The sequence below is a fragment of the Trachurus trachurus genome (assembly GCF_905171665.1).
Source record: "Trachurus trachurus genome assembly, chromosome: 12".
Classification (NCBI taxonomy): domain Eukaryota; kingdom Metazoa; phylum Chordata; class Actinopteri; order Carangiformes; family Carangidae; genus Trachurus; species Trachurus trachurus.
In genome coordinates, this window is record NC_139908.1 from 14,533,046 (window position 1) to 14,549,876 (window position 16,831).

Sequence of the window (16,831 nt, forward strand, 5' to 3'; positions counted from 1 at the left end):
TTTAAAAAGTGAACCACAGGCGGTAAGGCCCAACGCTGCGTGCGACCATCCGCCATGACACACACAAACGCATCAGGCAGGAGCTTACAGTTCTCACACCTGCTGGGGTTTAATGACATTAAACTTTTCTCCGTCACAACGTATGAGAGACAAAAGGATCCACTAACATCTGTTCATAATAAGATATGAATCATCACATTTTGAACGCAACGTGATTCAACAGTGTGTGGAATTGCCATCCCCCAGGACACGGACTAAATATTCCAGCCTCGTATTAGCCTCAGGACTAAAGACATATTGTTTCAGTCTCAATTTGGGTTTTAGCAATTATTGTGGATTTTGCATTAGTTTCCTTCCAGAGATAAAGCCACATTACAATGTCGGCCAACAATATTTTTCCTTGAGTGATGCTGCTGCTTGGAAATACATTATATACAAGTTTTCTAATAAATCTTATAAAACTCAGAGTGACGTTAATGTTCAAACTATGAGACTTCCAGACTCTAGCAATAATGACATTTTCTGATTGAAAGACTGATACATTATTTACAGGGGCAATACGATCCAGTGTATATTGATCCATATCTTAAAAACATGTGCTGTGCAATATGGATGAAATTAGTGTAGCAATATCTATCAAAGGATTATAATGATATCAATATTGACGTCAGTATTCAAAATATTACGTAGATCACTTTAATCAATAGATTTCTACCCATTTTGTTAAAACTTAATTTCAAAATTATAATACGGATATTTGCTTTTGGACATTCGATATATCATGCTGGAACAGAAACAAGACGAGTACAAATCATCAGTATCTTAATATAAGAAAGATAATGTCATGACGCAATTATGTGGATAGGTATGCTTATAGGAGCTTAGGCATAAAATGCAGGCTGCACTGTTGACCCAAATCCAAACAACAAACAGTTATTGATGGCAGGGATTCACTGGGGATTTCTAAATAATGTTTACTACGTACCTCATTTTGATAGAGTTAAATGTGACTTGAAACAGAAAGATAATGAGGTATTTGCTGGATACATAGTGTTGATTATGTATTACTGATGTAAATACCACTTTGTGAGGATGGATAAATATTGAACTACAGCCTTGTAAACCAAAAATCATATGGTACAGAAAGAAGGCTTAGTGTTTGGGAACAGTCCTGGATTAAAAACAAAAAATCTGTTTAACATGTCGTGCACTCACTCACTCACATGGTTTATCTGCTCATCAGTAGTGTAATGTGACAGAACATTATTAGAAACTACACTTTGCTTTTACATATCAGGGCACGTGGAGCCACGAGTCCCCTCCTCCCACAAATTATCATTAATACCATCATCATAACACACCACATGCACGAGCCCGTAGCTCAGAGCTGCTAGTGCCACATGTTAACAAAACACAAAATAGATATTCAAGGACACGAGGTTGCTGTTGTTGTTGTGTCGCCTATGTTGCATGTGTGAAAGAAACCAGGCTGTCGTTAATTCAGTTAGGTGATGCGGGCTGTTTTGTTTGCGCTGCACTACTTTGAGGCTACATGTGGAAACAGAGGGCGATGTTCTCTTTTCTCTCTCTCGCGGCAATGTAAACAAACATGTCTACGACGGTGAGACATTTGTTGCATGCAGCCATGCAGCTCTCCTCAGCACCACCACCAACCAACCAACCCCAAACAATGTGAAACGGGTAACATGATAACGACCGTACATCCGTGTCAGACCGTCGTTTTCCCCCCCACCACGCCACGGGACTGGCACACCGCGTACCCCGCGCTCTTGCGCAAGAACTATTGGCGAATTCAAAACCCTAACCCTATCAAAACAGGAAGCTCGCATGGGTCCGAAACGGCTACAACAACCGAGTGGACCACTCACTCACTCACTCTCACACCAGCAGCACCGAGCCCCTGCCAAAGCTCCCCCCCAAAAAACCGACTGGTGCATGACGGGGTGACATAAAAAATTGGCTTTACCTGCTTCCCTCGGTAGAAGAGGCGCTGCTGTTGAGGGCTTACACTGAAGATGTCCTGTATTTTCAACCGTAAAGACTCAATTTTGGTCAATCTAGAAAGATCCTCCACGGTTCGCGTCTCCTTCCCGTCTATGGTACGAACCTGGATCCACATCGTTGCGCCGCCCTGTAACGCCACAAATAAATAGCCAGATAAAGCGGGTATTTGGACGCGAATATTGTTTTCCAGGGGCGAGAGGAGGTGGAAATTAAAAAAAAAAAAAAAAATGTTCAGGGCTCCATTGCGTTTTCCTCTGCAGAGGTAACGTCGGACTGGCTCGAGCAGGAGCTCTCTCACATGAGGTCGCGGCGCCAAGCAAGTCTCGCGAAATAACGTTTAAGCGAGCACAGATCGCAGTTAAAGGCGCAGCTCTCCCTTTAATGTGAGAAAAAAAACAACAACACACAAAACATACTGAGCCATGCCTGAAGGCCTGCGAGGTGTAAGTATATTACTATCAATGTGATAGTTACCACTTAACTGAACTGTAGCCTATGTCTGAACATAGGGACCTGTAGTTTTCATTTGTGATATTTATTCCTCCGGTCAATAGAGCACCGCCCCTCCAGGAAGTAATGATGATAGTAATCAAGATCCCTCATTTTAATACAATTTCCAGGTACTTATAAGTTATTGATACTGTATTTTGGACGTAAATATTGAACTTACACCTCTGAATTTCTCTCCAAGCTGTTATAGGTTATTCTTACTTGATTAAGATTTGTATTATGATTTCTTTTCATCACATTATTGTATTATTACTTTTACTTGAGGAGGAAATCAGAATACTTCTTCCATCCCTGGGTCAGATTAATTTACATGGAGCTCCAGGCCTAAATCACCTGCAGGGCCTCAATCCGTGTGTTTGTGTGTGTATGCATGTGTGTGCGTGCTGAGTCCCAGGTTTGTTGTATTGTTACTTGATCAAACACAAAATGAATTTTTGCACCATGTAGGCACACTTTCAGCTGAAATAATGAGGGTCTTAAAAATAGATTTTGACATAAAGCTCTTAAAGACAGCACCTTGGGATGAGCTAATGAAGCAGGGTTCACCTTAAGGCCAGTCAGCTAAAACTGTTCTTTAGTAGTGTATATTCCCATACCCCTGCTTTGCCTGTCTGGTAATCTAGGCTTGGTTAAATTAGTGTACTAGTATATTGTAGGATTAACCTATTTAAGACTAAAGAACAAGTCTCTTGTCCTCTCTAAAGCACAATTAGAAAACTGCAACACATTGATGCTGGTGCTGCCACGGGTCTAACGAGAAACTGTAAAAGTCAGCCCACAGCTCTGATTAAATGTTTACACTAGCTTACACTCGGTTATAGAATTGATTTTAAAGCCCTGCTGCATGTTTACAAATCACTCACCGGCCTAAGGCCAAAATACATCCCTGATATGCATGAAAAATAAACCCATTAAGCCCCTTAGATCTTTATAGAGAGAAGTCAGCTACTGGTACCTTGAATCTGAACCAAACTGGGTTCTGCAGCTGCTTTTAAGTGCTATGTGGTGTATATCAATTTTAATTCATTTCATGGTTTTAAATGTTGCCGCGGATTTTATTGCCTGATGAAGAACCTTTTGAATTGCTCCTGCCTTCTGGGTTAACCGGACAGGAGATAGGTGGTTGGTCTTCATTACTGAAATACATGAAATGAAATATTGGTCAGAACCTGGAGATGTTTGAGTCAAACTGCTGCGCATCACAAACTCTCCATGACACACTGCAGAGACAGCAGAGCTCGTTCTCCAACAGCCTCATCCAGCTCTGCTGTCACAAAGAACATTTCAGGAGATCATTCCAACCGTTCACCAGAACAACAGCCCGTCTCTTTGACAGATGAACACACCGCTGCACTACCATCTGTACAGAGTGCATATATTATACTTTACTGCATCTTTTACACACATTTTCCATCGCAGTCCAACTATCTATCTATCTATCTATCTATCTATCTATCTATCTATCTATCTATCTATCTATCTATCTATCTATCTATCTATCTATCTATCTATCTATCTATCTATCTATCTATCTATCTATCTATCTATCTATCTGAAAGCATATCCCAATCCCAATCAACAACAATAAAGTATTGAAATATCAAAATTTTGAACAGCAAATCAAAACTTTTTTGTACACTGCCATAAAAAACGATTGTTCCCACAACACCACTCAAAGGACTTAAAGCATTTTGAATTCCCCCTCAATTGCACACCAGGGATTTTCTTTCATCATTGTGTATCAAACAGACAGCTGCTCTGGAATGAAAAAGTCCTTGCCTTACAATACCTTTTAGGTGAAGTGAAATCACTGTAAAGCACAGGCCTCTCGTGGCATAATTGCTTAATTAACAACTGTCCCAGCTGGAGACCTCCTCAATGTGCCACAGGCAAGTCTATAGCTGTCAGTATAAGAGAATAATACATCTGCTCGATTCCCTGATGCTGCATGTTCTGTCCTCCGCTAATAGACATGACAGATGTAGTGAAACAATGAGGGGCGCTAAATATGTTCAGGGACACTGTTTTAACACACCAATCTGGAGATGAACAATTCCAATCCCTGTCCATCCCCACCTCTGTATATAACAGTGTAGGCCTAATTACATTGACCAAAACATAACAATGTCATATTTTGCTGCCCTAATTACAGTCTGTCAGGCAGTATGTTTTCTCGGGTAGTTTATAAATCCTGACTTCTCCATAAGGACTGACCCATACTTGCCCTAAACACAGCCATAACCTGGATAATCATGTGGCTGGGCTACTGTGGGTAAGGCAAAGAGACTGAGGTTAGAAGTCTGGCCTACCTGAGAGACTATAAAACGGGCAAAGTAAATCAGAGTAGAGCGCCTGTCCGTCGTTCATTGGTCACTAGCGGCATCTAGTGGTCACAAGTGAGACCTGCATGCTGCTCGGGGTTACACTTTGCACAGAGAAATGCCTGCTATTTTCTGCCTCAATGAAAGACACTTGAGCTTAAGTTATGAATGAATATACAAAGAGAAGGATGCTGCTAATTTGTTGTTGTGCACAGATGTGTTATAGGTAATTTGTATTATTCAATGACAGCTGTGATTAGACGCCCCCCGTTTCATTCACAATAGGTGACATAAAACAATTGAGGTTAATAATAGAGTGTTAAATACGTGTGTGTCAACATTACTCTCCAAAAACCAAAATAACAATTTGGTATGACACGCGACCAGCTGGCTACGTCAGGCTGCGCACATTTGCATCTGGCGCACGCACGCAGGGTGGAAGTGAAGTGGACGGTTCAGTAGTCTTCAAGCAAGCCACAGTAGTCCGTTACTAGCTTTTTTTTTGTAACCCTACCAGGTTCAGAAGAGATCTGAAACATGGCGCAAAAATTGTCTCTAAAGTGAACCTGGCAATTTCTAAGTGTCCTAAAGTAGCTGTCAACTTGCAAACCTAGCCGGTTAGCTGGATGGCTGTAGCGATAATGAACTGTTATGCATTGTCGGACAATCAGCTAGTGTTAATACTCCGGCTAATGCTCCTTTAGCCATCTTGCTGTCACTGACATCACTCCGTGCGCTGACGACATGAGGTGTCTGCATAACTTTTTGTCTGCCGGACATGCAATTGCAACAAAATTTCCACCATGGACGGCGAACGCAGCAATTGCAGGCCGCAGTTTTTGGAGACAATAGCGAGCTAACCCAGCTAGCAAACTGCCGAGGCTGCTGCTGCTAAGCTTTGCTAAAAGCTGTGTCTGTGCCTGGTGCGTGTCTGGAGCCGCACTGAAAACGTCGAGGTAATGTCGTTTTAAACCAGCCAAGCTCTGCCTTGTGGTCAGTTGTGTTTTTGTTTTGTTTTTTTATTTTGCACGTGATCAGAAGACAGACGTGATAAGGGAGTTGCGCGTGATATCTGTGTGTATGAGAAAGCAGAACAAACTTTGTTTACTGATTGTTGATTAAACTGCCCGTTAAGTAGCTAGCTCGCTGTTAGCTAGTTAACTTCAAGCTAGCTAGTCATTGATCCAGGAAAAAAATAAAAGTTTGTAACGTTAGAGATTAAAGAGGTAGACGAAGCACGTTCAGTTGATAGTAATTCGGGATACATTCACACGAGGTAAACATCGTAGTGTTTCATCTTGTGGCTGTAATAATGTGAGCACCTGCCATAACAGGAGTTATTATAACGACAGACAAGCGATCTTAGGATTTGTAGGTATGATAACCCAAATTTAGACCTGACTTTATACATGCTTAATAAGCTCTTTTTACGTGTCTCGTTGCAGTTTTCCCTTGCATCAAAACTATGTTGGAGTATTGTCTGCAGCATCGGAGTTCACCTTAGGTGACACCTGTTACCCATCTCAGGTGGCTGCACCATGGATCAGGGTGATACGACAGACCAAATCACAGCAGCTTGTAGCCAACCACTGTTCCACAGCCAAGACTTGACTGTGACTGACCAGGATCCAGCACAAGAGCCCAGCCCCGACATAATGTCCTCACAATCCAAAGTGATGAGCAACAGCACTGAAGGCACTGACCTATTAGTGACGGAGGAGGAGCTCAGTAATGGTGCCTGTGAAGTTGAGACTATGGTGGCACTACACTGTCCTGATGACAGCGGAGATGTTACCGGAGAGGGAGAGCATCTTGCTCTGAGCAATGATGGTATGTCAGAGTTTTCTAACAGTGACCTATCTCTCCCTGAGGTCTGCATTTCCACCAACAGCAACAGCTTTGAAGAGGACATGAACTATGAGGTCCAGCAGGCTTATAGGATCTTCACTGGCTTTCTCCTGGACAAGCACAAAGGGATCACCAGCCCATTCCTCCATCCCATCGGCCACCAGGAGGCCCAGCATGGTATTGGAGGGGTCCGGGGCCGAGGCGGGGCACAGCTCAGGCAGTCGATGTGCTTGCGGAGGATGGAGGAAAAGTTCATCAGCCAAGAGTACGAGACCATAACAGAGTTTGTTGCAGACTTCAGGCTGATGTTGGAGAACTGTTATCGCTACCATGGGGTGGACCACTGGATCTCCAAACAGGCTCAAAAGCTGGAAATCATGTTGGAGCAGAAGCTTACATTGCTGTCCAGGTAAACACAGTGTAATGATAGTGTTAATACAAATTGCTGAGCTGGTAGATGATCAAAATTGCATCATAGAGGTCCTAAATTATATTTACTATGACATAAGTTAATGAGGGCACCAACAGTTTTTTATGAGCTCACAACTATTTAATAGATGCAATTTTTGAAACAGTAGTAGAATTTTGTTGTTTGTTATCAACCAGTTAAAAATACTGATAGTGCTGCATAGTCTGTAATAATAATAATAATTATTGCTAATGAGAGAATAGGAGTGTCTTCAGGAGCATATATAAACCAATTATTAATCAAATAGTCTCTCAGTTACATGGATAACACCTTTTAATGTAAATATAACTTTAAAGCACCTTTATTGCATATTGACACATCTGTGATTTCCCTTCGTCTGTCAAACGAGGACGATGCGGGAGAAGACGACCCTGGCAGTGACTTCTAAAGGACGTTTTGGTGCAGAGGAGGAACGGGGATCAGGGGGCACGTCCACGAGAAGGAGACTCGCACCTCGAAGCCTGGCTACTCTCACTGTTGGTGGGCATGAGTCGATCATGGTCCAGACTTTACGACTAGAGGAGCAACAGAGGGCCAAGGAAGAGAAGAGGTGAGAAAGTATTTTAGTTACATTTATCTTATTTTAGGGTGAAATCTTACAATAAATTAGTTTAAATGTGGTGGGGGTTAAACAGCCAACAAATTGAATATGTTTTTTGACTTTTAGGCAACGTGAGCTTGAGAAGAAAGAGGCTGAAGAAATGTCGGCCAAAGAGGTGGAAGAGTGGGAGCAGACATTGCTGTCACAGGCGTCCCCCCATACCGTGGATACACTTTGGGAACTCCCTGCTATAGGGCATTTCCTTTGCCTTGCTCAGACTGCCCTCAACCTCCCAGAGATTGTATTTTTTGAGCTGGAACGTTGTTTGCTGATGCCTCGCTGCAGCCTCCTGCTCTCCAAAATCATGTCTTCCCTACTGTCCCCACCCCAGCGGAGGGCCACTTTGCACCGCCGGCCTCCACTGCCTTACCGCCGCTGGGAGTCAGAGCTCAGGCAGCGGGTCGTGGGTTGGTATCGAGTTGTCGGTGCCTCCCACGATCAGCTAGGTCGGGCCGAGCAGCTGGGACTCTGCCACCAGTTTTTCAGCATCCTTGGGGAGGTGAGTCCTTTGGAGGAGAAACCGTTTCACTTGTTGCACTTCTACCAGCGAGTGTGGCTTTTGAAGGGGCTGTGTGATCACGTGTATGAGACACAGAAAGGTGTGCAGGATGCCGTGCTGGCCCAGCCTATCCATGAATGTAGGGAGTCTGTTTTGGGCTATGATAGCAAGGAGAATGCCTATATACATTTCCCACATTTCTGTGGTGCAGACTTGAGGATATACTGCCAGAGCCCCAGCACACCCCCAGCTCTCCCTTTCCCTTCAGCATTGGTCAGAAAGGTTGAAATAGAGCAAGGGACAGAGGGCGAGGAGTCAGATGGGATGAAGCCTGGGGGGAATAAAAGTGACAGGGAGTGTTTCAGTGCCTCCATGGACACAGGGGAGTCTGATGAGTTTGGAAAAGAAAGAGCAGAAACACTCGGAGTTTTCAAAAGGGAAAATGGGGATAGAGAGGAAGATAAAAAAAGGTTTAAACTGTGGCCACTGAAGAAGGAGGAAGAGTCTGAATCGGGGTCCTCTGATGGAGACTCATGTGAAGACTCTAAATTGGACTTGAAAATACACACTAAGTCCTTGTCCCTTTCACATACTAGTTCAACTGGAAGCAGTGGTGTAAAAATGACTTTTAAGGAAGAGACTGCTGTGTTCGAGCGTCAATCCAAGAGACTCACATTAAAACAGGAGCCGGACTTCTCATTGTCCTCAATGCGCACCATCAAAGCAGAAACACAGGAGCCTTGTCTGAGTGTAGGGGAACACAGCTACACAGGCAGGTCCCCCGCTCGCTCAGTGAATCTGGCCTCACCAACCAAACCGTTGGAGCTCAAAATGGAGGGAGACAGTCCCGGTCGGGATCACCAAAGATCTTCCTGTTTGGAATGTGGTAAAAGCAAAACTAGTAATGTTAAATCAGACGGGCACAACTGCTGCTGTGGCACATCGGGGCAAGCAACACAGCTGTCCTCTGAGAGCTCTCAAAACTCAAGTGAAGAGAGGATGAATGACAAAATCTGGACAAAAAAAAAAAAGCGGAAGAAAAAGCGAGGGAGGGAACAGCTGCCGAGGGTGAAAGGAGAGCACAAGCAGCTGCAGCACATGGACAGGATGAGGCTGTCCCCAGCTGAGGCTGCCAAGTCTGCAGTGCGGAGAGTTACCACAACAATCAAGAGAAAAGACAAGAAGAAAAAACACAAAATGGGTGAGAAATGGCCAAGAGCTTAATATTGATGTTTGTCCAGTCAGTGGTTTCATTTGGTATTGCATCAGCCAGTGTGCATTCATTTCCACAGTGCCAAATGTTTTTTTTGTTTGTTTTTTAAATGCTTTATCAGTTACTTTTTTCACTAATCATTTATTGGTCTTTTTAACAGGAAAAAAACTTGAATCTTCAAAGAAAGTGAAAGATGAACCTTCACTTGAACCATCATTTAAGGTATTCAGACTCATGCTAAATTATACACTCATTTCTATTGCAGTGTATTTTAAATTCTGTATTATTTAAGCAATGATTAAAAAAAATAAAACTATAACCCCTATTTTCCTCGTCTCTCTGTTTTTAATAAGATCTTATTTAAAAAGATGTTCTTACCCAGTTTTTTCTTCCATATAGCTGGTATGCACCAGTCTTGAGGAGTTGCGAGACTTGATCAGTAAGACAGAAGACGAGCTTGATGACTTGGAGAGCACCAAAAAGAGACTGGTATGTGACGTTCATGGTTTTGATAATATGTTGTACCAATGTGGCCCAGAGCCTTACAGAATACAATGTGTTCACAGAATTCTCATATTTGAATGTTGGTGGCCTGATGAATGTTTCTTTCACATATTTGAATTGGCAGGGCCGGTGGTATTATAGGAGAGAAGCAGTGAAAGACCTCCACAGCACTCTAATCAGACTACTGAATGAGCTTTCACCCTGGGAACCCAAACTTGTTAAGGCCTACCAAAGGAACAGGTACAACTCATTTGACATTTCAATGAGGACTGGAGCATAACAACATTTCAGCTTCCCCCTGTTAATGATGCTTTGTTTGTCTTTGCTTCATTTGAGCACAAAGCATATTAACCATAACTTTGATAAAACTTCTTAAATCCCAGCTTTATTTTCTCTTCTCCTGCTTCTGTATCAGGCTTCGTTTGAAGAAGGAATTTGATGATTTCAAGAAGCACCCAGAGTACAATAACTTTGTGCGTGAGGAGTGTATTTCATCATCATCATCAGATGAGGATGAAGAGAGAGGTTCAGAGAAAGAGGTGTTTTCACTCACAGATCATTATAGAAGATCAGAAGTGGAAGACCTTGAACATATAGTACCCAGGGGTCTTTGGAGTGGAGGTAAAGTAATTAAACTACAATCTAACATTTGAATTTTTGCTACTGTAATGTAATCATAATGATTCTAATTGCGTATTCCCTGTTCTGCCTCTGCACTTATATCAATGTCACAGGGACTCCACAAAACACATTGTGGCCATTACTCACAAATTATTATGGTAATTTTGCAACAATTAAACACAAATGTCTAATAGGATAAAATGACAATGTGAAAAGGGGCATGGGACAATAGTGGGACATTATAATGTTCTTCAAAAAGCTTCTGGGTATTAGTCAGTACTCTTAACTTAGAACGGGGAGATTGTGACCATATTTCCTACAGTTTGGCTGATTGGTGGAGCCCTATGACTGTGATGCACTAATTTTAGTTCTAAATAGTGCTGATCTTATTTAACTGCCCCAAAGTTAAGTCTACCTGCCTGTTTAAGTGTAGATGGCTAATCGACTCACCCATTCCTAATAGATATCTCTATTGTCTTCTCAGCAAACACCAGGGATTTTGTGGCTGACTCTGCTAGAGAGACAATGACGACCTACGTACCTCCCATCCACCTGAAATATCCTGTGGCTGGCACAGAGAAAGGCGTCAACCTGCTGTCCAGACTCCAGACTGGCAGCACTAACATTGCTTCTACTGTGCACTCTGGGTTGCAGTCTAGATCTGAACTGATCCCATCAACTCAATCCAGGGATTCAAACTCAGCATGGACAGCAGGGTCCCCAGCTCAGACTTCACCATCACCCAGACCCACCATCCTCCACCCGACCACTGGACTACCTAAGGGCTACACGCCCATCCCCACCCTGCTGGCTAAGAGTGTGGGAAATAAAGTGACCTTAATGAAACGACCTGCTGATTTCCCAGGGGTCAACAGCATAGAAAGAAAGAGCAAAGGGTCTTTGGTCTCCCTGCCTACCTCTGCAGTGGCTACCACAAAACCTTCAAATGCACAAACTTCTCCATCCAGTTCCCAGCAAAACTCACAACAAAATCAGGCACAAGGACTACAACAACTCCAAGTACATAGTCAGCCAGGAATGGCCACAGTGACGGCAGCTCCTCTTAAATCACCACAGGCCAAACCATCCCAGACTGTACCAAAAAGTCCTGTCCAGGTTGTGTACAAGGTACCCGAGGGCCTGGGTCACCTAGTAAGAAAAGACAACAGCAACCCAGTCAAGATCTCTGTTCACCCTGTCACCAATCAGAACACTGGGGAGAAGGTCATGCAGCAAGTAGTAATTTTGCCTTCTAACCTTCTTATTCACAAAACAGAAGAAAGGGCATCTTCTTTACACCAACAACAATCAAAGGGTATTCAGGTCCCAGTTTCTAAAGTGGCCAGCCCCTTATGTATGTCCACCAATGTGCCTGGGTTCACCATTCCTGAAAACAGAATCCCTGTTCAGCAGGTGGCTCCCTTAAAAGATGCCAGGACAGTGAGAACTCCTCCTCCTTCTATTTCCCCTCATCAGCAACATGGGACCCTGAACGCCACAGGGTTCAAGGGGTCGCTAGTCTGCAGTAGCCAAGCGAGCACACCACAAACTGTCACACCAAACCCCTCGCTCATCACAACTCCTTCCAGTGTAGTTTCCACTGAGCCTATCAAATCTACAGACCCCAAGCAGGAGCTCAAGACTGTGTGTATCCGAGACTCCCAATCTATCCTGGTAACAACAAGAGGAGGCAACACAGGCATTGTTAAAGTTCAGACATCCTCAGACCACAGTGCACTTGGTTCTTTGTCCACAAGTCCAGTCATCACCATCTCACCTCAGTTTAAGGCCTTCCTTGTATCTAAGACGTCACCAACTTGTTCCCCTTCTGCTCCCTCCCAGACTTCTCCTTGCACCACCCCAGCAGGGACAAGTATCTCAGTAGCCCAACCTCAGAAGCAGGTTCCTTCAGTATTTAAGTCCCCTTCCGCTGTCACAACCCTGATGCACACTGCAGTCACTGGTAGCATTCCTGTCACAGGCCCAGGAAGCCAGACTGTAGGCACTACTGTTTCTTTAAGTCAAGGCTCCAGCACCTCAGCTTGTTCTACAGTTGCAGCAAAGACTGTCCAGTTAGCACAAACAGCTGCTGCTGGTTCTCATTTTCAATCATCATTAGTAAAAAACACTGTCGTTGTCCCATCACTGAGTACTTCTGGTGTTTCGCAAGTTCTCACACAAGCAGAAGTCATCGGCAAGACTGCTGTGAAACGAGCTAGTACAGATGAGAGGTCCCAAGTTACTAAATACATCCTGGTTACTCCCTCCTCTTCCTCCACCTCAAATGTAGCCTTACCGAAGGGTACACTCTCTTCTACAAAATCACTTCCTACTTCAAGAGTTATGTTCATCAGTCAGCCCACGGTGACATCTTCCACCACCTCCATAGGAAGCATTCCAAAGCAGGTGATAGCAACAGTGGACGGTAGTGGACAGCTGCTGACAACTTCGTTATCAAGCCAGTCTCAAAAGATGGGATTAAGCTCACACCATCCTATGGGCAGCGGCAGCTCAGAGGCATTGTCCAAGATCAAGAACATCAGTCTACCCTCAGGTGGGTTTGTTTTCTGTGATTTATTACTGGAATTTTCATAACTGCTGTATTTTGTGTTTGATTTGGGCAGCGTGTGCATATTGACGTCATAGTGAAATGTGGCATAATGGTAACTAAAAAAATATATTACATCAAGCTATACATAATAAGTCTTTATTAACCTTTTAGGCCATGAGTAGTAACTATTTCATGCACATGTTGCTCATGCTGATCTTGATCCTAACTATTAAAACATAACATAAGATAAAATAATCCTTTATTCGTCCCCTAAATTTACAAGGTTGCAGCAGACAACAGCAAATAAATGTATAGCACAGATAATATCAAATAGCAATAGCAGAAAAAAGAAAGCAGTACTTGTAATAGAGTAAGATTAATGAATACCATAATAAGAATACAAAATATGTGTATACACAATTCCAATTCAATCATGTGTTGTGCTGAGAAACATGGACGATCATGAACTCACTGATTCTGTCAGTTTTACAAATGATCATTTGATAAGGTAGATGATTGGCCAACAGACACTGTGGGGCCTTGTCTCAAGGAAACAAACTACTTTTAATACACCAACGAACCTGTCCAAAATTCAATATTATTTTAAATTTGTAATACTTGGTCCTCAAATACAGCACGCTTTAACAATGTTGGGTAATTGAGTAAAATATTTTTCTCATGTATCTCCAGGGGTTCAAATCCAGTTGTCAGGGAAGACAACAACCATCGGACAGACAATTGGTGCCCTGTCGCGTTCTCCTTCCAAGAACATGCCAGCTTCTGTCTCAGATACAGGGTTCCCAGCAACCTCCACCACTGAACTTGTCCCGGCCACAAGTTTGAATACCACCACAACGTGCTCTACCCAGCTTACTTCTCATGCTCTGACCACCAGCTCTCAACTCCAGGGTATGCCTCCCTTCACCATGATCTCCCAAATAGGCTCGTCCACATCTACTGGTGCCACCCTGCCAACAGGAAGCTTGGTCAAGAAGGACCTTGGAATGTGTGCAAGTGGACCATCCAGCAGCTTTCCTGCTCAGGTAACCACTACTGTCCAGAGCAGCCAAGCCCAAACCTCCACACTCGCTCTTGTCCGTCAGCACTCAAAAATCCAAAGTGGCATTGGTGAGGAAACCTCTTCCTTCCCATCTTCCACTCAAGTTGCTGTTAACAACAATTGTACATCCACCTCCTCTGCAACAACCACGAGCACCCCATTTACCAACTCTGCTACTGGCACAATTCAGCAGAGGATAGTCATTAACACCTCTACGCCCCTTGCTGCTGGCACACAAATCCTTCTCAACAGTGCACGCTTTGTCGTCCCTCCCCAGGGTTTGGGTCCAGGCAGTCATGTCCTCATCATCTCTAGCCCTGCACCACAGCAAGTGCCTAGCACCAGCGCTGCTGGCATTGGAGCATCATTACCCTCCCATGGGGCAAGCCAGGCCACTGTAGCTCCTCGAGCACCAGTATTACCCCAGTCCCCAGCTAGGTTGTCCGGTGTACCAGCCGCAAGCTCTCCTTTTGTAGCATGCACACCTGCTGTTGGTCCTTCATTGCTAGCAACCACTCCCAGTGTCACACCAGTCCAACTAACAGGGACACCTGGCCTAGGCTCAACGTTTTTACCCAGTAAAACAAATGTAGTGTCTGCTCTGCCTAGATTGCCAGCTGTGCAGGCTGGTCCTTTTGCATCACCTCCTGTAGGTACCCCAACTCTGGTCTCAACCCCACCAAGGTTAGGCAGTGTACCGGCCCTACTTTCCCCAGGGCTAACCCGTGCTCCTTCTTTTGGTCCAGCATTGGCTGCAATCAAATTAGCTGCAGGTACACCCACGCAAACTGAATGTTCATCCACAATTTTGCCTGCAGCAACACACCCTTTGCCCAGATTAGCAGCACCTCTATCATCTTTGCCTATTTTACCAAGCCCATCATCTGTGTCTCTGCCCAGTCCTGTAATACCAGTTCCAACACCACTTTCAGCTGCAGCTCCTCTGGTAGCAGGCACACCTTTGCATTCTTCTCTTCCTGCCCAGCAGGTGGTTTCGATGACAACCCCAGGCCCTGGCATACAGCCCCAGCAGACAGCAGTTAGAATTGGGGCACCCTCCACATCGCTTTCACAGGCTCTGCTACATGGTGGACTAGGCAGCACGTCAATCAAAAAACAGGTGCTGACAGGCATGCAGCCAGTGCTTGCTGGTGCACGTACACAAGTGTTGCCAACGGTGGCTGTCCCACCAATTGTAAGCACAGTGTCTAGGATGCAGACGCTACCCATTGCTACAGTCCCACCAATTGGAAGCGCTGTTAACACCTTCGAAACCGCACCTGCAGCTACCACATCCCCATCAAGCAGCACTGTAATAATCACTCCAGCTCAACCTATCACATCACTGAAGACAAACAACACCATTCACCTACCTGCCAATCTAACCAATCAAGCACTTGGAAAGCACTCTCTGCAGACCTCAGCCTTAGGTATGCATACCAATGTAGCATCCAAGCTACTAATTAGCCCTGATGGTGCTGTTTTGAGTACAGCTCAGTGCCCAGTTAATCCAGTGGAGCTGAATGCCTGCCCCAAACCACTGGATGCACTGTTGTTTTCCCCCAACAGTTCCACTGGAGCACTACGCACACATGATTCCTCTTTACAGCCTTCGCAGGCAGACACAAAGTGAACCAATTAAGTGAGACTGCTAGCTATGCGAGGATTCAGACACCGGCACTTCTCAGCTGCTTAGTTTCGGCAGGGCTCATATCCATCGCTTGTAGTAATCCTGGGATTAGTTAAAGAACTGTTTTCCAGCTGTACTATGACTCGTAACTTACACTTAGGATACAGTAGGTTTTACCCTTTGGTTAGTATATCATAGGTAAACTGTATGCTCAATCATACATACTGGAAATGTATACTGTGATGGTTTTCTTGAGTGAAAACTATTGAGGTTGGCCTCAGATGAATGTTATGGACTCTTGACTTTCCCTTTTGTAACCTCAAGGCCAGTATGACTATTGTAACAAAACGGGAGGGGAAACTTCAATTCAAGGTTTTTGTAATAATTTTCAATGCCATTACATATTGCTTCAAGAAGTAATAATTGGGATACTATTCATTGGTACATCTTGCTCTACTTTATCTGTTAGTTTGAACAGTACAACTGTCTGTGTCCAGATTCTGTCACATTGTCCTTTTTTCAACTAGTAACTATTTGAAAACTACATTTTACTTTTTAGCAATATAAATAAACTAATAGACAAATTTGTACTACATGTTTGCGCCCATATAAAATGTTTTGAAGTCACATTTATTTATTTTTACCATATAGATTTTTCAAAAATATTTACTAGGTACATTTTCATTGAACAAATGTGGACGTTATTGCATGAAAATAAACAATGCGACTGTCCCTGACAAGCGTGTTTGAACTGCTTCCTTATTTATTTCCTTGTGAAATCATATTTTATGGTTTATTGATAGAACCTACAGTATATACATTGCATTCATACATGTGAATAATTTTACAAAGTGAGGAATACATTAGTTTCACCTATTAGGCTATTAAGTATAAGAACCATATTGATGGTGACAGATTATATATCATCAGACAACAGATGGAGTTCAGAATTTGCTCTTCTTTATTTTCCAAGCTTCTT

General features: G+C 43.6%; 2 protein-coding genes across 4 annotated transcripts in view; one reads left to right on the forward strand and one right to left on the reverse strand.

Annotated features, from left to right (window-relative positions):
- Positions 1-2,320, reverse strand: part of uhrf2 (ubiquitin like with PHD and ring finger domains 2) — a 29,169-nt gene extending 26,849 nt beyond the window's left edge. For all 3 annotated transcript variants that reach the window (XR_014595795.1, XM_083983501.1, XM_083983502.1), the window contains exon 1: positions 1,988-2,320. Coding sequence is in view for 2 of the 3 variants with exons in the window: in XM_083983501.1 (XP_083839627.1) it covers positions 1,988-2,140 (153 nt within the window). In the remaining variant the exon portion in view is untranslated. The remainder of the gene's footprint in view (positions 1-1,987) is intronic.
- Positions 2,321-5,303: 2,983 nt separating this feature from the next.
- brd10 (bromodomain containing 10) lies at positions 5,304-16,572 on the forward strand. Its single transcript, XM_083983885.1, has 10 exons — positions 5,304-5,812; positions 6,302-7,113; positions 7,523-7,723; positions 7,841-9,474; positions 9,647-9,708; positions 9,886-9,975; positions 10,115-10,230; positions 10,406-10,611; positions 11,096-13,165; positions 13,853-16,572. Exons 2-10 carry the CDS (start codon positions 6,395-6,397, stop codon positions 15,853-15,855), a joined length of 7,101 nt encoding a protein of 2,366 aa, XP_083840011.1. The 5' UTR covers positions 5,304-5,812; positions 6,302-6,394; the 3' UTR covers positions 15,856-16,572.
- The last annotated feature ends 259 nt before the right edge of the window (positions 16,573-16,831 follow it).